Raw genomic sequence first — 23,077 nt, 5'->3', positions numbered from 1 at the left:
GACCACACACCCAAGACAGTAATGACTGTACACCCAACATCAACGACCTCAAACACTCTATAATAAAAAATAACCAACAACCCTGCCCCCACACAAACACAGAAAACATGAACCCAGGACTGCCAACTGGTCAAAAGATACATAGCAGTAGTAATCACTTACACAATCATTAGGCCAATCAGGTGTTACGGTGTACAAACACTTAAGTCCAAATAGTTATGATAAATTACCAGAAACTTTCCTGCCATGGGGTCATAGCAACCATGACAACACAACAGAGTGCCAGGCAGGGAAAACAGAATCATAGCATAGACTAGAATGAACACATATCCCAGTGTACCTCTATAACAAGACTTTTCTGTTATGATGATCAGCACCCACCACTCCATCGCAAGTGTCTGAGCCAATAAGGGAGACAAGGTATTCATTGCAATCGATCCAACCTCGCCTTTACCTCACACGGCCGCCAGGTGGCGACCGGCGTGTCTGCAGGACTGCATGGTGAGAGGCGAGACCGGCGCGTTCTGACGCTCTAAATAAAGGCAGCACATGGCCGGGCCGCCCACACGCCCGGGCTGACGGGCGCGACGGGCCCGGCACAATGGAGGCTGAGTCAGACTCGGCTCTGCCTTCGCCCCTCCCTCCACTGCGGGAGAGGAGGTGTTAACGTGACAGAGTCTCTGCCGGAAGGGCCGCTGCACAGAATAACTGATTAATAATGGAAAACTCTCATTAGCCGGCCGCAGCCACGGTCTGGGATCTCGGGGTAAGCCCGCTGCGCTGTACCACTCCGAGGGGGGGAGGCGCCGATATCGGGGCGAGGAGGACGGCATTAGAATGCATGGCCCAGGTCCAGCTCCTAATGAGCGCCTCTTTGTGTTGCGTTTAGGTCGGAATCGCTAATTCCAATGGAGCGGAGTCAGCTCTGCGAGTGTGGCTGATGGCTAATCTCACTGTGAGGCCCCTCGGTCTGGCTAAAATGCAGATTTTCCATCAGACTATGGCATGACGCCTGATCCATCCATCCTCTCTTACATGTGAACCATGAAACATCTTTACATTTTCATATATTGAGCTCGATTTCCTTCGGAGAGACAATGATACATGAGAGGTACTCATAAAGATGAGTATTACCATCATTAGTTTCAGCACAAACAGTCGCAGCAGCAGTGGTAGTAACAGTACTAATAGCTGTATTGCCATCATCATCATGAAAACACTGACATTCAAATGATGGTATGAGCATCTCTGAAAGCCCCTGATCAGTTTGTGCTGCTGAATGCTTGCCTCTCGCCCAGAGGAATAAGACTCGCTTCACAGAGAAGCAGCATGTGAACGCAGTACTGTACCCCTGGGTGACAGGTCAGCCAGTCTCAGTTGTGCTACACGCCCCCCTACAGCTTATCCGCGACAAGCCAGACCACAGATGCAGTGCTACGCAGGAACGCGAACTTCTCTGGGCTATCCCAGGACAGCCTTACACGCTCCATGTGCCGCGACTAAATATAAATCCGTTCGCTTTTCATGGGGCGTTGGGCAGATACAAACACGGGTTTCGCTCCTTAAAACTGCACAGACTCCGCCCCTCCGCTTCGTTCAGCCCCGTTGTCATTTCGACACGGACGGGATCTCTTGCCGGCCTGCCCAGCAGATGGATCAGTAGCACAGGACCCTTCCTTCTTGGTATGGAAAGGGTTGCGCTTTCTCAGTTTTGCCTACCATGTCATTAATAACATATTCATGATTCAGCCTCAGGGAACTGCTGTGCTATGACAGGATGACCTTTCTGAGTCACAGTCAAAGCACAAACGCTACAGTTTCACTGTTTTCAGTCATACTGTGCTCTTGCCCAAAGGTGTGTGTGACTGACAGGGAAATAACCAATTAGGCACCTTGTATAACAATACGAGCGTGGAGTGGTAGAGTAGGCGTAGGGTTAGCTCCTCTTCTCTCTCATGCGTGAATACACTCTGTGGAACTGTGATTCCAAATCCTCGTATTTAAGATGTGTAATTTTCAAGATTACATGAAAAAACCCACCCACTCAGCTCCGGGCAAACTGTGAAGCTCCGCCCATCTGTGGCTGGCTCCTCCCACAGCCTCCATTTCACACAGAGGTAATGCCTACGGATAGTTCTGCAGACGGTCAGAAGGTTTATGGGTTCCCAGTCCATCTTCATTGCATATTACACATCTGATGATGTTTGACTGAATGCATTGAGCCCTGATCCTTCTACCTGACAGAACACAAATGTGTTACACAGAAACTTGCCCTATAGTGAAGCTACATGTTGATATCGCTGATATCAACTGCCCCCCCAGGCCCACCACAACAGCCACATGAGAGAAACTGTTGTACCAGCGATGGGAGGTCAGACATCACCAGTCGATACCAGAAATAGGCCCCAGTGACTGTTACTCACTTCGGTTTCGGGCCCCTCTAGATGCTCAAAGTGCAGTGATCTGCACTGATTCTGTTTGTCTGATGGCTGCTTTCATTCATCGGGGAGAGAGCGGCTCTGTGCAAGCCCTCACTCTCCCACAAGGGGGCACACTCCCCACCTGCTAATCCCGGGGAGCTTCGACCTGGCTCACGACTCATTAATTTTTACACCTCTATTACACCGACTTGCTAAACTCCTCCTGGTTATAATGCAATAAAGAAACTGCATTAAGGCAACATCTTAATCTCACATCTCTAATGAGTCTGGAGACTGTCAAGACTCTGTCAACGCTCCCAGAAACTGAAGTCTAATGAAAGGTTACTTTCACACAGGCCGCGCAAAACATTTCAGAGTTCGTGACGTGCATTGAAAGGCCACCGCTCTGTTTTACGGGACGACAGAAAGGGAGTGCGTGTAAGGCTAAGCGTGTGGCTGGGACCAGATGCTGCAGGAACGGAGAATTTCAACCTTTAAGGCGCGCGGAAAGCAATTACATTCCATCCGCGACCGTGTCTCTGCGGCTACCACTGGCTCCATTTATCGCAAAGAGAAAAAGCAAAGGGGCTACAAATAAGCAGCCGGGAGGCACTTTAGTCCCCTGCCAGGGAGAATCAAATCTCTCCGACTCGGGAGATGCAACTCATTTGTTTTGGTGAGTAATCGCGTAAGCCGCGGACTCCTCGCTAACCGTACCGAAGGGCAGCCCACGTAGGACCCGCGCAGGGGCCCGACGCTCGCGGTTACTGATGCCGTCTCGCTCCGAGCTGCTTTCCCCGCGACCGCCTCGCGACCAGAGACACTCTTTCACGTCAGTTATAGGAGGGACCTGCCAGCGCTCCACTTAATATGAGTGAGTGCACTTGGGTTTGCAGGGAGGGAAGAGGTGGGGAGCGCGCTCAATATGTTTCACTGCGTTAGTGTTGCGGCAGACTGTGTGTGTGTGTGTGTTTGTGTGTGTGTGCTCATGCTCTCAATATTCTGCAGTATGATATTATACACAATAAATTAAGACTATAATGCCATGCACCAGCAGAAAGCTGTGGTTGTTAGCGGTTTACTAACCATCTCCCAGATGGTATGAGCTTAGACATGTATACTAGAAACATGTCCATCCATCCCTACACTAGACGCCATAAATCTGCTGTCTTTAATATTGGAGAGGTACTGGATAATACTGGAAAATCACTGAAATTTCATTTAAAATCTGTACACAAAAAACCCCCTCAAACCCCACGAACGAGTCAGTGCTCTTAATTACAGGAAGGCACCAGGGGTGAAGTCAAACAGCGGTAAATTCAGACGAATCGATTAATCTTTATCTGCCAGGATGGACTCTGCGCCGGACGAATGCAGATTAGCGGTCAGGAGCGGCCGTGGTCTGCAGGGCTCAGATCGAAGGCGGATCCTGTTTTGCGGTCTGCTTCTCCGGCGGATCAGCCCTCATTGGCCGTGCCTGAATGGCAGTTAGGTAAGAGGGGCTCTGCAGGTTTACCTCGGAACAGCAGGGGAGGAGAGCGCTCAGCGGGAACGTCTCTCCTTCCCCCCGGGCCGAAACTGTATTATGGGTTACTGTGGCTTAGAGGACACCTTGGGACATGGACAGACGGGACGGACTCACCTGGCCCGCGGCTGATGCCCTTACCTGCTGCTCCTCTCTGGATGATGAGGGCGGTCTCGGCCCCGACAGCGCACTCCTTGAGGAGGTCCACCACCTGGGTGTGGCTGAGGCCCTGAGCGCTCTGCTGGTTGATCTCCATGATGAGGTCGCCCTCGCACAGGCCCGGGCAGCCCTGCGGCTCCAGCACCTCCTTGACCCGCTGCCCCGTGGGGCTGTCGGCAATGGTGAAGCCGAAGCCGTCCGCCCCCTTCACCATGGTGAGCGTCAGCAGCTCCGCCTGCGTCGCCCCCGACGACGCCATGGAGACGCTGTCCTCGTGTGGTGCGGCGGCGCCGGCCGGCAGAGAGCCATCCAGGTGGGTGTCGCCTGGGAGGCCCTGCAGCGCCCCCTGGGGGAGGAGCGGGTCGCCGCGGTCCTGCACGAAGCGCGCCGTCCGCGACATGTACTCCATGTAGCTGTCGTAGCCGCCACGCCCGTTGGCCAGGCCGGCCCGCTCCATCACGCCAAGCGGCGAGATCACACTGCTGCCCGGATCCTCGGGGTCGTAGGGCAGCGGGTAGCCGCGGCACAGCACCAGCGTCACGCTCTGCCCGATCGGCACCGACTGGAAGAGCTTGACCACGTCGGCGTGAGTGGTGCCCAGGACGCAGACGTCGTTGATGTAGACGATGACATCACCTGGGGGGGGGGGGGGGGGGGGGGGTGTTGGGAGACGTCACCACAGGCGTGGAACCAGAGAGGGGTCCGAATTAAAAGCCAGCTACTACTGCCAACAGAACTACTACACCTGTGTCCTTGAACAAGCATATCTGATGCAACACTGTAATTTCACCTAATCAAAAAAGACCTGGAGGCTCTAGGTTCTTGTGCATCCCCACACACACTCTGTTCAAGTCTTGCATATGTTTCTAAATGGACTGCCCAGGTTAATGCTAATTATAACGGTACTAATCCATTATAATAAGCAGTAAGGTAACCGAACAGACCTCTTAGGCGGGAATGAGATGGGGAGTCACACTCATTAACAGGTCTCCTCAGCTCAATGTTAATGACACTCCTCCATCCATTACTCTCCATCCTGCTGTTATAATCGTTATCATGCATCTGCTCATCGGACTCCTGGTCCATAGGTTATGCTTGTAATCATTGACACTGATGGACATGCCATATCACGTGACAGTGGTTGAGCATTTGGTCAAAAGTACAAACAGCAACATCCGAGATTCCAGCCCTCCAACCCTCACTTTTCAGGCTCAATTTCCTAACTACTATGCTGGCATGGCATAGAGGGGTCGTGACCAAAAGGTTTCTGGTTTGATTCCATGCTGGGGCACTGCTGTTCTACCCTCGGGCAAGGTACCTAACCCAGAACCTCAGGAAATATCCAGCTGCGTAAATGGATAACATGCTAAATAACAGGATAATGACAATAATCCAATGTAATGAACCTCTGAGAACCTCTGCATGGTGATATACTGGTGTAGGATTTGTGCATTTTTGCCCTGAGGAGAGAATGCAGGTATGGAGTGGGGAGACAAAGGGCTCCATTTATCAGCGCAACAACTCAAAGGAACATGTGTAGTAAATCTCCCATAGTGCTTTGGGGCTCATGAAAAAAATCTCTGGGTGCTAATGACTGACAGGCTGTCGACAGCTCCAATGCCCGGTTCATGGGGCTTTAATTAATCTGGGTAAATACCAATGACATTTGCCTTGGGCACGTGTGTCTAAATCAATAGCTTTGCGCGCTCTCTGAAAACAAATGATTCAATGATCACACCATGACCTCCTGGCACCCTCCATGTTCCTGCGGTTCACTATGTAAACTATATACACATGCTCACACACACACACACACACACACACACACACACACGCATGCCCGCACACACACACACACACACACACACACACACACACACACACACACACACACACACACACACACACACATGCCCGCACACACACGTACACACAGACACATAAACATCCATGCATAAACACACATGCGCATACAAATGCATGCCCATACACACACACTCACACACATGTGCATACCTACATGCACACACGTGCGCACACACACATGCACAAACGTGCGCGCACACACACACACACACACACACACACACACACACACACACACACACACACACAGGTACAGACAAGCACTCACAGGTGCAAAAAAGTCATTAAATCTCTGCACGATGCTTTCAATAGCTCAGAGCTTAAACAGTTTCACAGCTCGTTTCACCGTGAGCCGCATTAAAATGGGAGTATGCCTTTAAGGCTGGCTCACCACCATCCCACTACAGGCCAGGAAATCCAAGTGTGTGGTTGTGCGGTTGCTGTGGGTGGGTTGTGTCTGTGACCGTCTCATGAGAAAAGAAGCTGCTGTAGCTAAAAAAAAAAAACATCCCTGCTGATCTGACCAACCTACATACAGTTTGCAGGTGCGTGCTTCTACACCAAAGACAAGTCTCCTTTCAGTCTTGTGTCTGTTAAAATTAACTGATGGCTGCTAGAGCTACCCAATGACTCTCCGGGGATATGATTAGCTCAGCTCCATAATGGCTCTGACTGCCCACAGGAAAAGGATGAATATATCCCATCCGTCTGACTGTATCGGAGAGAGGGGGCCGCAGGAATGGGGCGCCAAAACAAAAGATCTGTTCATCGAACCACGGTGCCTAAACGGCACTCTGCGGGGACAGTCCACACGTCAGCGGTGGCCAGGTCAGGCCATCTGGACTGCTGGCTCTGAGGGTGAGGGGGAACCAGGGCGAGAGGGAATCGGGGCGGATGAGCCGCTCAGCAACGCCATCACTTTAAACACGCACGGCCATTTATTACATACAGCAATTCCCCTTTTACTGCAGTTGCTGCCTTGTAAAAGTGACAGAGCAGGGATTGAAACCATAAACGATGCTCACATGCATATGATGAGCCATCCAGAGGGACAGCATCAGACTCAGCATATGCGGGGGGGTTTTACCTCATGAATGTCATATATGTTAGAGTTACAGCCTTATAAAAAGCAGTAGCTGTAGTGTTATTCCACATCTATACCTCTACACAGTAGCCATCCATATTGCTGAGAAAAGCCTGCTACTCTCTCTCCGTCACAAGTCCTATCTCCTCTTGTGTAAGAATACAAGACGTCCCTAGGAAGACACCAGATACTGGATGGGCGATTGTCACATAGAGCTGAACGTGTCTAGTTTATATAAAGTTTATGACGTCTAGTTTCAGACACTGAAAGCCAGGGCTCTCTTGCAGTGCACATTTCACTGACTCAAATGGAGTGGTGGGCAAAAGCTCAGCGCTGGCAAAGTGCTGGCAAGTGCGCTAAATAAACCATCCATTTCATCCTTCCCAATTTAACACCTCCCTCAGGTGTCTGCCGTGCTGCTGGGCTGGAGTAGGGCGGCCATTCTGGCGGGGCAGGCTGGGGGGGGGGGGGGGCGGTGAGTGGAGAATGGGCACTAGATTCTGAGAGCTGTGTAGACAGGCATGCTCCACTTTACAACCACTTCCAAACCATCTGCAAATATCAGCACACGCCTAAGCCAGCACCCAGACAGCTTGCATGATCGGCATATATCAGCGCATGATGTCAATGGATATGAGCGCATATTATCAATAGATTCCAGCACATACAACCAGTGGATATCAGATATGTAGTATATTATGAGTATATATAAATGCATATGCAGTACCTGAATGTCTGAAATGTAGGAGTATATAGTACTACTGTAGTAACTGGGGCTCAGACAGCATTTAAGGAGAAAACCACAGAACTCTGGGAAGAGATTTAGAAAGACTATTTATGATCAAGCAAAATTCATAAAACAAGCTCAGTCAAAGGCTAATTAACAGTAAATTGAAGCAAGCACAATGTATCAGCACATAGCGCTTAAGTACTAGCAGGCTTACAAAGGGAAACATTCACTCTCCTGAATAGCAGCTCTCTCAGCCCCCTCATTCTAATGCTTAGTACTGTTAACACACAGCGATTTTAGGCTGAATTAACTCTTAACAGCTGTTGCAAGTTCACTATGATCCATGTTAAAATTTGGTGTATGCACACTTAAATCTTTCCTGGTAGTGTCAGGTATACATGGGCAATCAATGATAGTAAAAAAAAAAAAATCCTGCAAGTCAGTTTTTAGCAGGCCAAAAAAATTTGCAACAAATTGCATTCATTGTCGGTGCTATTTAAGCCATTAGGGACTGCAAACAACCAATGAGAAATAACCACTCGATAGCATAATTTGGCAACAAGAAGCAGCCATTTCCTGTAAGCTGTTAGAAGTAGAACTGCAACAAAAAAAATCAGCAAGGGAACCATGCAAGAGGAAACAAACATTGGAAAAGATGAGCGCTGAGCCAAAAATATTGGACAGAAGAGGCAGGTGAGGAATTTATTGAACTGTGGCGAGAGCATGAGGGATTATTTGATCCATCCGCAGACATACTACAAGCAACAGTAATAAGATGCAATCAGCAGGAATAAGTAGCAAGGCAGCCTGACAGAAATTGTCAGTGATTTTCCGTGTCCTGAATTTATGTTAAGGCCTGTATAATTACTGTGAAGGTCTCCACACAGATGGGTGTAAATATGAATCTGTGGTGTATCCGCCTGTTATATAATCACATCAGCGAGTCTTTGTGTAGCTGACCGCATTAAAGAGTCTGGTGTAGTTTCCAGCACAGGTGACACTACACTGGACTCGACATAATGGTGCCACAGTCCCTCTCCCTCAAGACCGAGTCAGGAGCTACAGTGTCATAAACTCCCACAGTGATTAATGTGTGACACACAGAAACGCTCACATACTCTCACACTCACACACACACACTGCAGAACGCTCTTGGCCAAAACATGGAAACACAGGGAGACAAGGAGAAATTATCCCACTGATTCACTTGCATAGAGTCCCTTTTGTGGACTTCCTGTTGCCCTTACGGGTGGGGCTCATGGTTGATGGGGGAGGGGTATAGGGAATGAGCGAATGAGGAGAGCGACTCACCCGTGTCCATCTTCCCGTCCTGTGCCGCGGGGCCGTCGGGGATGACGCTCTTCACCTGCAGGAACTCGTCGGGCTCGTCCCCCCCGATGATGGTGAAGCCAAAGCCCATGTTGCTCTTCTGCAGGGTGGTGGAGAGGAAGGTCCCCTTCAGCTGCGTGGCGTCCCGAGTGAAGAGGGGCTTCTCTATGGGGGGGCACAACCGACCAATTAGGGTTAGGGTCTCTGCGAGCACAGTCACTGTGGTTAGACAGTCATTTACACAGTGTGAGAATGCAACAAGCTCTGGCTTCGGTATTTTGGCTCTGGCTCCAGCTCCTCTTTGACCCTGCAACAAGACCTCTCTCAAGTTGCTAAGCAACTAATTGGCTAATGAAAAGAGCAACCAGTTGGATATAGATAGTTTTCCTTCAACTGAGTGGAGAGATCTTGCCTCCGATAGCTGAATGATCTTGCTGCAAAGGTGTAAACGGAAGAAATTAAAGTCAGAGGCTCGGGGGTCAGTGTGCCGAGTTGGGGTGCAATACAGGCTTCAGATCCAGTCCAAGGTTTTCCAAACATTCCTCCAAAGCAAGCCAACAAGACAATTCAACTTTCACTCTCATTTTCTTTTTTTTCAGTATGTCTCAGCTAGGTCGGTGCTAAGCTGGATCAACAGAAAAGAAATCAACACAGTGAAGCTGTGCAAATTTCAGCTCTCACAGAGTGGAAATTACATTCTGCCACTATCTGCCACATTAGAGAGACAGCGTCTCTGTTTTAAGTCAGGATTGGGATCACTGAATTACATCCTAAAATTTTTTGTTAAAACAGAGACTGGCTTTGACTGTTTCATCAGTGTCAGACAGTAAATGGGAAACTCTCCGCTGCCAAGCTTAACAGCTGTCAATTTAATTTCCCCGCAGTGAGGAATAAATCTTAGAAATGTTGTTCAGATTTGTTCTCTTTATGTTCCTTATAACTTTTGATCAATTCAAACAGTCGGTTGGCATTTGAGAAATTCTCTCATTTTATTAGTTTCTTGAGAGAGCGCAGGGCTGAAGGTAGTCATATCTCAGTGGTCTGGTTACCGCACACATATTTCACCTGAAGCTTGCCTGACTCACACAGCAGGTAGAAAAAAAGGGCTCCACTGTCCTACTTAAAGAGAGAACACAACAGCAAGAAATAAAAAGAACAAGATTTCACACAGATGGTGTGGGGGTAGAGCCAAATTAAAACTGCTACAGGTACTAATTCCTCCACTCGAAAAGAGGGCGTTATGTTGTGGATGAGGGTGGAACCACCTGGGTTGAGGATGAACACTCCTTGACTGTCACAGAAAGGAAAGTCCCATACTAACTGGGTAACAGCAGCGGCGCTAAGGAGAAAGACCCTCACTCATTGGCTGACAGCTTCATCCCACAGAAAAAAGAAATCCTCACTTGTTGGCTAGCCACAGCAGCGTAACCAACTAGAGAAATGCTCAACTCATGCCACTGCCTCAAGTATCAGTCTTGCACGATGAGCTCTGAAGACTGACACATGATGCAGGCAAAGATTCAACAGTGACAAGATTTTCAAGTAAATGCATTTTCAGAGGCTACGGCAGATGGAAGAATCTCACGCCACATGCGGTGTGATAGTTGTATGAGGAAACAGCAGAGAGTCACTGAAGTACATATGTGCAGAGAAGGTCTCCTCTGAAATAAATTTGCTTTTCACAGAACCGACCAACTACTGAATTAATATTTTCTGTTTATTTGGTTCAGCTTGTTCTGCTTCACGGTATACTTGGCCAAAATCATTCAGAAGAGACATGCTTTCCTCTCCATAACTATTATGTTTCCTAATATATTATGCGCAGAGGAACTGGGCTGACACACAACCGCAGGCGAACACACCGATAGCCATTTTTACTCTGCTGGTTTTTTAATGAACAACTGCGACGAACACACATCAACAGGTCATGCTGAAAACTCACAGCGCCAGCTACTGTTTGGTAAGAATAATGACAACTGTCATTACTCACTGAATACATAACCTATTTCTAAAACTGTGCTGTGTAAAGCAAGGAAGGGCCTCTTCATCTTCATTACAATATAACACAGTCCTATGTTGCATTCTGAAAGGCTTCCTTACTCCCTGCTCCCCACAGCAATACAGATCTCTGATCGGTGATAGCTAAATGAGCACATTGTTGCTGATGGGAGCAGGGAGCAGGAAGCCGAGGGAGAGATTTGGAATGCACCCCAGTCCCTCCCCTCCCAGCCCCCCCACCCCACAGCATGGTCTGTTGTACTCAGAGCTGACCCCCACCTGCATCAGCGAGGTAGCAGTTAAGCTCACACAGAGCTGACACAGAAGATCAGCAGTCAAACCCACGGGAGTCATTTACAGCAGAAATGAGGAATGAGGAAAAAACGTCCAGCGTAAAAAAAAACTGCTTGGATGACGATGGAGTAAGGAGAGATGCAGGAGTGCCTCTTAGCTGGTCAGTAGTGGGAGGAGTTAAAAAGAGGTATGCCTGTGTTAGCTCTAAAAATGGGGAGGGCTTGATGAGAAGGGTGGGGCTACCTCTGTTGAGGGATATTGGGGGAGGGGTTGGGTGGGTGAGAGTGGCAGGGCTACCTCCTTAAAGGGTTAAAGGGGGAGGGGCTGGGTGGGTTAGGGGGGTGGGGTTACTTCTGTAGAAGGGTAATGGGGGAGGGGGTGGTGGGTGAGGGGGTAGGGTTACCTCTGTAAAAGGATGATGGGGGAGGGGTTTGGTGAGAAAGGTGGGGTTACCTCTGGAGAAGGGTAATGGGGGATGGGTTCGGTGGGTGAGAAGAGTGGGGTTACCTCTAAAGAGGGTTAATGGGGGAGGGGTTGGGTGGGTGAGAAGAGTGGGGTTACCTCTGAACAGGGTTAATGGGGGATGGGCTGGGTGGGTGAGAAAGCCGGAGTTACCTCTGAAGAGGGTTAATGGGGGATGGGTTGGGTGGGTGAGAAGGGTGGGGTTACCTCTGAAGAAGGTTAATGGGGGAGGGGTTGGCTGGATGAGAAAGCCGGAGTTACCTCTGAAGAGGGTTAATGGGGGAGGGTTTGGCTGGGTGAGAAAGCCGGAGTTACCTCTGAAGAGGGTTAATGGGGGAGGGGGTTGGGTGGGTGAGAAAGCCGGAGTTACCTCTGAAGAGGGTTAATGGGGGAGGGGTTGGGTGGGTGAGAAAGCCGGAGTTACCTCTGTAGAGGGTTAATGGGGGAGGGGTTGGGTGGGTGAGAAAGCCGGAGTTACCTCTGAAGAGGGTTAATGGGGGAGGGGTTGGGTGGGTGAGAAAGCCGGAGTTACCTCTGAAGAGGGTTAATGGGGGAGGGGTTGGGTGGGTGAGAAAGCCGGAGTTACCTCTGTAGATGGTGGGGAGGGGTTGGGTGGGTGAGAAAGCCGGAGTTACCTCTGTAGATGGTGGGGAGGGGTTGGGTGGGTGAGAAAACCGGAGTTACCTCTGTAGATGGTGGGGAGGGGTTGGGTGGGTGAGAAAGCCGGAGTTACCTCTGTAGATGGTGGGGAGGGGCAGCGAGGACAAGCCTTGGCTCTGCATTTGCTGTTGCTGCTGGAGTCTCCTCTTCGCCTCCAGGACGGGATTCTCAAACTGGGTCCTCCGGTTTATGTGGCTGCGAGAGAATAATGGAAAAGTGATGACAAGCTACATGAGGAAAGATAACAGCTACAGCTATCAGAGGCTTCTCCCGTTGCCTGGAAAGTGCTGAATTAAACTCCTGTTGCCGAAATCGTCCCACTCTGACATTACATAACAGGACGGAACACACTTCAGAGTCAGAGAATCTGGTCACTGATAAGAGGAATGCCAAATGAAGTCATCCCACTCTATACTCAAAGGAAATTCACAAATTTCCACTGTGGGCAAAAACCCAAACTGCAGAGCATTTGCTCTAACATGAGTTGTCAGTCTTAATCAGCTTTGCGGCAGCCAGTGATTAAGAGTAATTGACGGGTGTACAGCAATTAGTCACCCGCTACATATGCTTCCAATAAAATCAGTCATAATCACAGGGCGTGCTAATGCATACGTTTACATTCAGACCCAGTCCTCCTCTCTGCGGGGTGATAATGTTAAACTTCATCCAGGAACACAGTAGCACATAGCTAGTTAGAGAAATCACGCATGAAGACAGAATGTTGCTCAGAGCAGGGGGTTTTGCGTGGAACGCAGGAGCGCTGCAGCTCAGCCAATCACGAGCCTCTGTCCTGTCCCAGGATAGGAGGGGTTGAGCCCTAACTGAGGACAGCGTGTAAACGGAAAAATGTCAGCAAGCGCTTAGTTGGATTGCCAATGCAGTGGTATTGGGAAGAACACTGAACTCCAAACCTGTGGAGAGAGTAATGTGTAATCAGCAATAAAGCTCCCATTTAAAAAAATAATGAGAACAAACAGTAGCATTAACTACCAGGGTTACTGGCTCTCAAAATCCCAGTCGATATGAAAGCCAAATACTTCAAAAAGAGACCTGCCAACTGGCTTTTTCTAACAAAACGGTCACTAAGGAAACTCAGGAAACACAAAAAGGACTATTTCTGCTCAGGAACAAGACCATCTTGCTATTGTAACTCAGGATGTGGGTTTTTGTTGAGCTGGGAAATAAAAGCCAAAATGCCAGCAGGCCTTTCAACCCATAAGTCAGTGCAGTTGGCAACTCGGCTGGGTTTGGCTGAAAAAGCCAAACCTGGCAGCCCTGGTAATTACAAATGTAGGAGATAAAAACACGGGGGCTCTACTTATTTGATGTCTCTCCTCACTTAAACAAAGCAGACCTTGATTTCTCACAGGTTCGCATCGTTAAGTACCCAGCCACTCTGATACAGCATATTCACTCAGGCCATTAACCAATTAAATCTAAAGAAAAGATCATCAGGATCTAAGTACAGTATGCAAGCGCAAGTTAAATGGCTGACCACATTTTAAACATCATCAGGCAGCCGCTTTGAAATAAAGCTTCTATATTTTCTTACACCTAAAAAGGTGCAGATTGTTACTGCAGCGTACAGTTTTATTTTTAGGCAGCTCATTTACAGTTCTAGGGGATCAGTGAAGGTTCATCGTTCACAGGCAAGAGCCATAATCCTCCTCTCTGACGCAAACCATAAACGGTCACCAAGGAGAAGAGCGGTTTCCTGGCGACGGTAAATAACGCTGGAGAGGAAACGGTCATTGGTGGGAAATGGTAAGGTGCAGAGGAATGAGGAGAATATGCATTACTACAGGAGGGTGAGGCTTACTACACATAGCTGCTATATATCAGAGAGAGTATTTATTAGCACAGGAGAGACAGCATGCTTCATACAGTAAATGCTATGTATCACAGTCAGCATTCATTAATACAGAAAGCTGAGACTTACTCAACATGGTAATTGCCATATATCAGAGTTAAAATTAATTAATACAGGAGGGTGAGACTTACTCGTAGTACACATGGTAACTGCTGTACATAACAGTGATTATTAATATAGAGAGCATTACTTCATACAGTAACTGCTATATATATGAGATTGAGCATTCATTAATACAGAAAGGTGAGACTTACTCCACATAGTAACTGCCGTATATTGGGTCATCGATTTTCTCCCAACCGTACGGAAGCTCTGGAAAGCAAAAGAAATTAGGGCAAAGATTTTATTATGTCACCCACAGCACCTGGGAGAGAACAAATCAATTCACAAAAGTAATTTTTCACAGTGTTTAACTGTAACATCATTAATGGTAGGAGCTACATTATTTTAACAAGGGTGGAATTAATTATTCCGTTTGCATGTGTACAAATAGTTTTTTTTTTTTTTGCATTGACGGTCCATCGATACCTTTATGATTGCTGATATTGACGAATGCATTGTGTTTCCGCAGTTGCTGAACTAACTGCTTAATCGATGCCTTGCGAGCCTTGAGACCTGAACAGGCGCCCAATTTGTTAGAACTGAGCACTCTGAATTTGCATGCTCATTCAGAGCACAGTCAGAGGGAATCAGATTCCCCATTGGGGCTTTCAGCGCTGAATGAGTCTCAGTGACTGCAGCCTGTTATTATTATTAGAAATTTATTAACTGGATAAAACCCCTTGAGATAAGGCAACTCGCTTTCGAAGGGGGTCCTGAAAAGACAAAATGAGCAAAATATCTTCAAATACGGTGAGGAAAAAGCTAGTAATACAAACACATAATTATGGTGAAAAGAAAGGGAGAAAACACATATGCATATGCAAATACGTTCACAGAACAAGAACAAATAATGAACAAACAAACAAAAAACATGCACCCAATGCAACAGTACAACAGATTACAATCCTGACTCAGCAGCAACAGCACTCCGTCTTCAGAAAAGTAGCACGTGGGACTTTAAAAGCACCAAATTTATAATCATTTTCAGACTACAAGCAGGTTTCACCTCTACAGACAGCAGCAAGACCCCAACACTGAGACTCCCAACATTCCACACCTGACAATGACTCCCTGCACATTCAACTATCAGCACTGAGACTCCATCTCAACACTGTATGGAGAAGAGAGTTATGGGTAAGATAGTGTGCGGCAGAGTGTTTAACCTTAGCTGACCTTAGCCCCACTCTTGGTTGAGGAATAGAACAGAGTAGGTGCTATATATTTTAGAATGAATGACTGAAGATACAGTCTCCCCAATATCCGAGGACTAGGATGAGCATCTCCACGGTGCTGGAACCTACATCTGTTGGTGGGACTGTTCTAGTCTACACTACAACCACCCAAAAGCCTACACCACAGGATGGAACCCACAGCAAATTAAGACAGTCCACATTGTTGGAACCTAAAATCATGCAACTCCATATTAGTAGAGCCCATGAGAATCCAAGATACACTTCCAAACACACTTCCAAACTTCCCTGTGACCCTGCCATGTGGAATCCACAGCGAGCGGGATGTAGGGGGAATTTCAGTTCATGCCTTTGACTGAGGTATATCAATTTAAAGAAAGTTTACTCCATAGGCATTATGTAATTCCTTAATGTTTTGGTGTATGGAAGTATTTATGAAGCTTGAAATTTCTCAGTAAGCTTTTGCTTATCTTCACAAGAAAGTGTCCTATTTTACATTACACGCAATGGAGGGCCTATTTTTGCATTTTCATTAAAATATGTATTTCCACCACAGTGATAGTCTCATAAATATTCAAACATTCATGTGGAGGGCTTTCATGGATTTTGCATTTTATCTGGAGCACATAGGCCGAACGAACTGGAACGAGTTATAATATTACAGCATGTCTCTAAATTAGACGTACGGTACATGAAATATGTAAAACATACAGAAGTGCAGGGAGAAATTACTTTTCAATTATGGCCCTTCGTACCCTAAAAAGAGATGGGATATCACTTGCTATTCTCATGGGGTTGTCACCAGATGGAAAAAAACTGGAGTGTCAGGTTGGGTGTTTCCGTTCCCAGAATGGAAAAAAAAAAAAAAAACTGGCATTTTTGTGTCTTCTGCAGAGATTCCCTTAAATTGTAACACCCACGGTTTATTGGTGTTCCTGCCTGAGCTCCTGCCATCAATGAAGGACTAAGTAGCCAAGTGGTCTGGCTTCTGACGGATAGTGCTCAAAGCCTCTGCGGCTGAGAGTTCAATTTTGGGAGGGCGTTTTTCAACACTATTTTTATTTAGAAGTAAGGCCCATGTACTTCTCTCATACACTCATCTGATACGTACTCTAATGAACTAGTCCGATACATACATCTCTGTTATACTAGTTCAATATATACTCCTCTGATACACGCGTTCCATACAAACATCTAACACACTTATTCAAAACATACAGCTCTCATACACCAGTTCAATACATACTCGATATGTAATGTAAGTTCGATACATTAATCCAAAACATACACCTGTGATATACTAGTCTGATACGTAATCCTCTGATATACTCATTTGATACATACACCTCTGACAAACTCATTGGATACATACTCCTCTGATACGCTAGTTCGATACATACTCCTTTGATACATTCATCCAAAACATACACATCTGATACACTAGTTTGATACATACTCCTCTGATACTCTCGTCCGATACATGCTCCTCGCGGCATAAGTGTTTTTCACAGTCCAAGCCAAGCGGTGCACTACAGTAGAGCTGGCACTAAATGGATGAGCAGCACGTCTCTTGCCGATGAGAACCTAACAACCTGTTAGGTGCCTGGCGAGTTGCTAGGAGGTGCTTATACAGCAGACCCACGACACCCTGGAGAATGTGAGCGCCGACCAACCTGGCGCGATGAAACGTGGACAGAGCTGGCTAACGGTGCACCCTCCAATCTGAAACTAGTGCTGTCTGGACTCTGGATCCCCCTGACTGAGGTTTTTTTGAAATGCAGCTGTTCCTTTCTTCTACCCCCCCCCCCCCCCCCCCCTTCCATCCTCTCTCTGCTGTCCCCTGTCCCTGAGCGCTTGGGGTGACATCACCATCCCCTTTGGAAGAGGTGACGCTAACCGCAGGGGAGGGGCCTGATCTCGCTTGCTCACATTGAATGAAAAGGGGGTGTGTGCTGGGAGCTAGAGCTGAGCCAATCAGATGGAGTTTAGCAACTGCTTGATCTTGTGAGGCAGCACTTGTTTGAAGCAACGCTATGAGGTATGCATCAGGTTCTCCTTCGTTCTTTACAATCAAACAAGTTTGAAAATCTCATATTTTGTATTTGACGACAAGATTGCTCCTCCCCCCTATAAATCCTATGGGCAAGACATAAAAAAAACTTGATTTTTCAACTTTTAACCGATTAGTTAGCCAAGTCAGTATATGCTTAACCCCCCACTTGTCACTCTGACACTGAGCTTGGGCTAAACATCATATTGTAGAACAACATGAATCAGACTCAGCACCAATCAGAAGCTGTATAATCTTTCCAGACTCGCCTCCTCTGGTCTTTGATCTATAAATAGCCTGGCTTAATGCTCTTCAATTGGAGACTTTAAAAGAGTCACGCGTGACAGCCAGATCTATAGGATCCAGGCTAACTGCCACATGAAACATTCAAGATATTTTTGTTTTGACCAAACCCCCATTAATTAATCAACAGGACAGGGAACCCCCAAGGAGTGAGTCCCGGATCCATGACTCTGTCCTTCTGTCTCTCGTATCCCATCCTGCCCATACACACACACACACACACACACACGTATGTGCGCACACACACACTCACACACGCGCGTAGATACACACATGCGCATATGCACACACATACCCACACACATACACAACACACAGCCATGCATACACACACACAAACACACACACACACACACACACACACACACACACACACACACACACACACACACACACACACACACACACACACACAAAGGACCGTGTGATGCGTGATCCTCCCCGGGGAGCTGTCAGAGCTCTGGGACTCGGCTCACAGCGCAGGGGAATACCGCTGCGGCTTGTGGTGCTTCTCACTTCACTCATTAGAGAAGAGTGTGCTTCACGTCCCCGCACCGCCGAGACGCGCAGACAGCGGCAGATCAAAGGGCTGCCTCGTGCCTGTGCAAAGCGCTCCAGTCTGTGAAAGCGCACCTCAGGCGCCTCTCGTAGCAAAGACCGCTGCTTTTCCCTTCCAGAAATCAGGGAAAAGCAGGATTAACACTCGGCCTGAAGCTGCATGGAAAAAGTCCACTCGTATTTGAAAATGAAAGCCGGAGAAAGCGTTCGGTATTCACCCAAGTATGGCTCAATTCAATGGGTCTTCCAAGGGTGATCTGCCAACACTTGGTATGTCCAGAATTTTTCATGTGAATATTTCACAGAATCAATCTAGTTGTATTTTATAAGTCCATACTTAGAGAAATGAATTGCCTGTTTTGGCACAGACTTGTAAAAAACCCAAAATACAAAATTTATTTCATTTAATGGATTTCTGATGTTTTTTTTGTTCAAACTTTTCAACATGAAAGAGCATTCTGTTACAGTTCGTTGGGAGTATTTTGGAGTATTGTGAATGTTTTCAAATTTTGTTAGAGTACTGTCAGCGTGTCAGGTGATACAGATATGCCAACACCACAACACAAACACACACACACACACACATGCACATGCAAACATAGAAACACACATTCACAGGAATACCTCTTTAGACACATAAAAAAACACACACCCCCACATGCATCATAAATGGACCCACCTTGCAAGGCACTGTGTCTGATCTGAGTGCTTGTCTATTACTGATAGCGGAATGTCTCTCCGTGCACCTTGGGGGATTTGCAAGCCAAGTGTCTATTCCGTTTCGTGTCTTTGTATTTTGCCGAGCGGTCCCAGCTCAGCGCGGGCCACCGGCTGGTGCTGTCTGATAGCTTCGAGTGACACTTCAAACCCCTCCGTCCGCCAACGGCGTTCCGCGCGATGACTCTCAGGCGCTCTGAGAGCGGTTCGGGAGAGTGCTCTGGAAGTAGCCCTCTATAACGTCGCCGCTAACACGCTAACAAGTCACGCCACCGCCTGCCCCTGGCACTCTGCACGGGGCACTGAGTCACGCATTAGGTGAACGTGGGCCGAAAGCTCAGGCTACGGTGCGACACACACGCGCCATCATCCCGTCCGCCCTTCATCCACGGGACCGACAGCACGAGCAGGCCGCCTGCTAGCCTGTAGCATCCGCACGACACCGGTGCTGCACCGCTTGCAGAGACGCACTTACGCTCCAGTAGCTTTCCACCCACGATGTCAAAATGTAATGTGCTATAATGGGCCCTTTCCCTTTCCCTCTCTCTCTCCCTCTCTCTCTCTCTCTCTCTCTCTCTCTCTGTGTTTCTCTCTGTCTCTCTGTCTCTCACACCGACACTCTTAATCTTCTTCCTGTGTTTTTGTTCCTGGTTTTTCTGTTCACTCTCAAGGCAAACGTGTCTAATGTCGACTACAGTCAGACAAGAAATGGCTCTAATTTATAGTTAGGGATGGAAAGGCTTTTCCACTGTCTGACCAGCAATGAGTTTAAGTTGTAGTCATTTTCTTTTTGGAGTTGGCAGAGTTTAAAACAGGTCAGACTGGGTGAATGCGATTTGGCTCAGTGCTGCATCCCAGTAATGTGGCATCTAGCTGAAACAGCATGTCCAGGAGGGGACGCCGGATGCATGTAAGAGGGTGCCTTGCGTTTCTCTCATCGGCTGTTGAATGAGTAAGCGTGACGCCTGGCTGGGCTCCCTCACCCCACTGATGGACAGACGGCACCTGAGAAATCAGTTTACCTCCCATGCCATACCTCCAGGAGCAGGGGCTCCAAACTCACGTGACACTCTAAACTGCTCTCTGCTCCGTCCTCCACTCACACCACATGATAATGGCAGGATGACCATTACAATGCTTTACAATGCCTCATTCAGGTGATGATTCAAAACTACAAGTTTTCCGCTGGCGGCGGAGGAGTAACGGACCTAAAATACAAACCACCTTAAATCTCCACCATTTAAGCGGAGCTGCCTTTAATCGCTGGTCCCGTTCTCTGGGCAATGGGAGTCTGTTTCCATGGCAACTGCAGGAGGAAGCTTCCTTGGCTAAACTGAAAGCTCTGTCATGTCTCCACGTTTCTGCCATCGACTGAAAGACGTGGCAGTCTTTCTCCCACCACACTTGGAAGTGATCGTGGACCTCCGTTAACAAAAGCTAGCGGATGCGTTTGCTACATCATCATCTCTACATCATCTCTTCCATCCATATGCAGTTCATGTGTTTCTGTGTGCATATGTCAACATGTATGTGTGCGTGTGTTGTGTGTTAACCTGTATTTTTTCTGTGTGTGTGTGTGTGTGTGTGTGTGTGCGCGCGTTACTGCACATTCATGCCACACCACTGCCAATTCTGATCCAACATAACACACAAAGCAATAGAACCAAAGCCCGCTTTCTCCTGGCAAACACCATGTGCAAGATAGGCTCAACAAACTTGTCAATCAAAAAAAACCTTGTAAACAATAAAAAAAAAAAAAAACACCCAGAATTCAACTGAGCTGAGGTTGGACTTTGGTCACAGCCGGATGATTGAAACCTCTTTTGGATCCATCAGTTTTGCACCAAAAACTGGAAAAAGAAACTAATGTGGGGAGAAAAAAACACATTGAGTGGGACCCTGTGGAATTTTGAAGCAGAATTGGAGATTTGAGCATTCCTGTGAAGCTGGAAGTGAGAGAGGAGCTGAGTTTTGAAGGGTAAGCGCTTGAGGTTTTCTAAACCAGTCCTTGAACGATCCCAGAACGTGACTCGAATCTCTGATCCGGCGTCCACCTTTTGAAAGCGGAGAGCTCTCGCTGAAAGAGAGCAGCAGCGTGAGACGGAGCCGAGGTGCATGCATCAGCGTCCATCAGCAAACCCGTCAACATCCCATTCGATGATCTGTCAGAACATCGCTACGGCAGCTCTACGCAGCCTGTTCTCCGATCGTTACCTTCGGTTCTCCGACCGGTCCGATTCAAAGACACGTCCATCCAATCGGTTCATGGATCCTACCTGCTAGTTCTAGTATTTTCTTAATGCATTTCTTTTTCTTTCAATTTGTATTTGCCAGTTGTGTCACACTCTCTAAGCTCACACCTGGGCGCCGAAGCGAGACGAATGCGATCCTCTGATGACAATGTTCTTTTGACGATGAGAGCGATGCAAATGCGTTTCTTTACAGCGGTATGAAAAACTAGCCCTAATATTTCCTGGGAAAGACTTCAGAGACTGGAGCAGTGACCTGCAATAGCGTGTAGGACTGATGAGGACTTCTGGGCTGTGCAGAGTCCCAGTGCACATGCAGAATTGAACAAGGAAGATCCAGAGCGTCTTAGCTTTAATGACGCACTATTAAGATGGCAGCAGGTCTTAAACGGGACTCTGGACTGGAGACTGCACTGAATGCAAAGTCACCAAACCAAGGCTGCAACGCTTCTGGAGGAAGGGGTTTTGAAAACAACTGTTGCAGCTGAACCTCAGTCTGCTGGATTCGAGCACTGAACAGGAAGCTTGTGTGTTTAAATCCTGACTGGAGCTAGTCAAATGCTTCCTGGCAGCAAGAATCCAGGTAGAAAAGATAAAAAAAAAAAAAATGTTACGATTATAAATGTGCCCAAACATGGGTGTCAAGCCAAAAAAATGGGTGTAATTTCCTTGTCCTGGTTCCGGATGAGAGTGGTTTTTCTTTGGTTCTCTGCAGAGGCTTGATGGGAAGAGCAGACAGGTTTAGAGAGAAGAAGTCATATTTAACCACAACCCAGAAGCCAGCTCTTTAAAACAGAGAGCTCAGCAGGCTTTGAAGATGAGAAAACACAAGAGCTGAAAGCGAGGGACTTTCTCTTTGATATGAGGCCTGTCCTATTTTTCTGCCTTTAGTCGTCAATGAAAAGAGACATCGGACAGAATTATGCAACTCGAGCGCTCGGCTGCAGTGAGTGCACGCTGAAAGCGCACTGACATGCCTCTCAAGTGTGTGCTAGAACACACACACACACACACACACTCACACACACTCACATCCACAAAAATACACACTAACACATTCATGTATATGCACATGTGCACTCATGTATATGTGCTTGTGCACATATGCATATGTGCACGAGCACACACACACACACATGCAGGTACATTACACATTAAAGAACCCAGCCCAGCCACAGACTGGAGAGAACCATCATTACCAGGCACTGTATGAAACACAAAGATACCCACATACACAGGCCTGTGTCCATGTGCAGGCGTGCATGTGCTTGAGTCAAGTGAAACCTAGGTTTACTCCTTTTTTCTCCTCTTTCCCTCTCCTTCTTCCTGAGAGGAGAATTGGCTTGTGTGTGTGTGTGTGTGTGTGTGTGTGTGTGTGTGTGTGTTTGTCTCAGCTGGCTGTCTGGCACACCTCCTCTTAGAGGGCTGTGATCACACATGCTCCTGGTGTGGCCGCACCCTGTAATCCTGTTGGCTCTCATCACAGCTGGGGCAGAGCTCCCAGCGGCCCT

General features: G+C 47.7%; 1 protein-coding gene across 1 annotated transcript in view; it reads right to left on the bottom strand.

The window, feature by feature from the left end:
* Nucleotides 1-23,077, bottom strand: part of LOC118771793 (membrane-associated guanylate kinase, WW and PDZ domain-containing protein 2-like) — a 153,885-nt gene that overhangs the window by 29,528 nt on the left and 101,280 nt on the right. The window contains exons 7-10 of the mRNA XM_036519831.1: nt 14,652-14,709; nt 12,601-12,722; nt 9,096-9,278; nt 4,087-4,740 (exon numbers count right to left, since the gene is read on the bottom strand). Of these exons, the coding sequence (XP_036375724.1) occupies nt 4,087-4,740; nt 9,096-9,278; nt 12,601-12,722; nt 14,652-14,709 (1,017 nt within the window). The remainder of the gene's footprint in view (nt 1-4,086; nt 4,741-9,095; nt 9,279-12,600; nt 12,723-14,651; nt 14,710-23,077) is intronic.

This window comes from Megalops cyprinoides, chromosome 25 (assembly GCF_013368585.1).
Source record: "Megalops cyprinoides isolate fMegCyp1 chromosome 25, fMegCyp1.pri, whole genome shotgun sequence".
In the NCBI taxonomy this organism is placed as follows: Eukaryota; Metazoa; Chordata; class Actinopteri; order Elopiformes; family Megalopidae; genus Megalops; species Megalops cyprinoides.
Note: the sequence above shows the minus strand (reverse complement) of the source record. Positions and strands in the feature narration are given on the sequence as shown.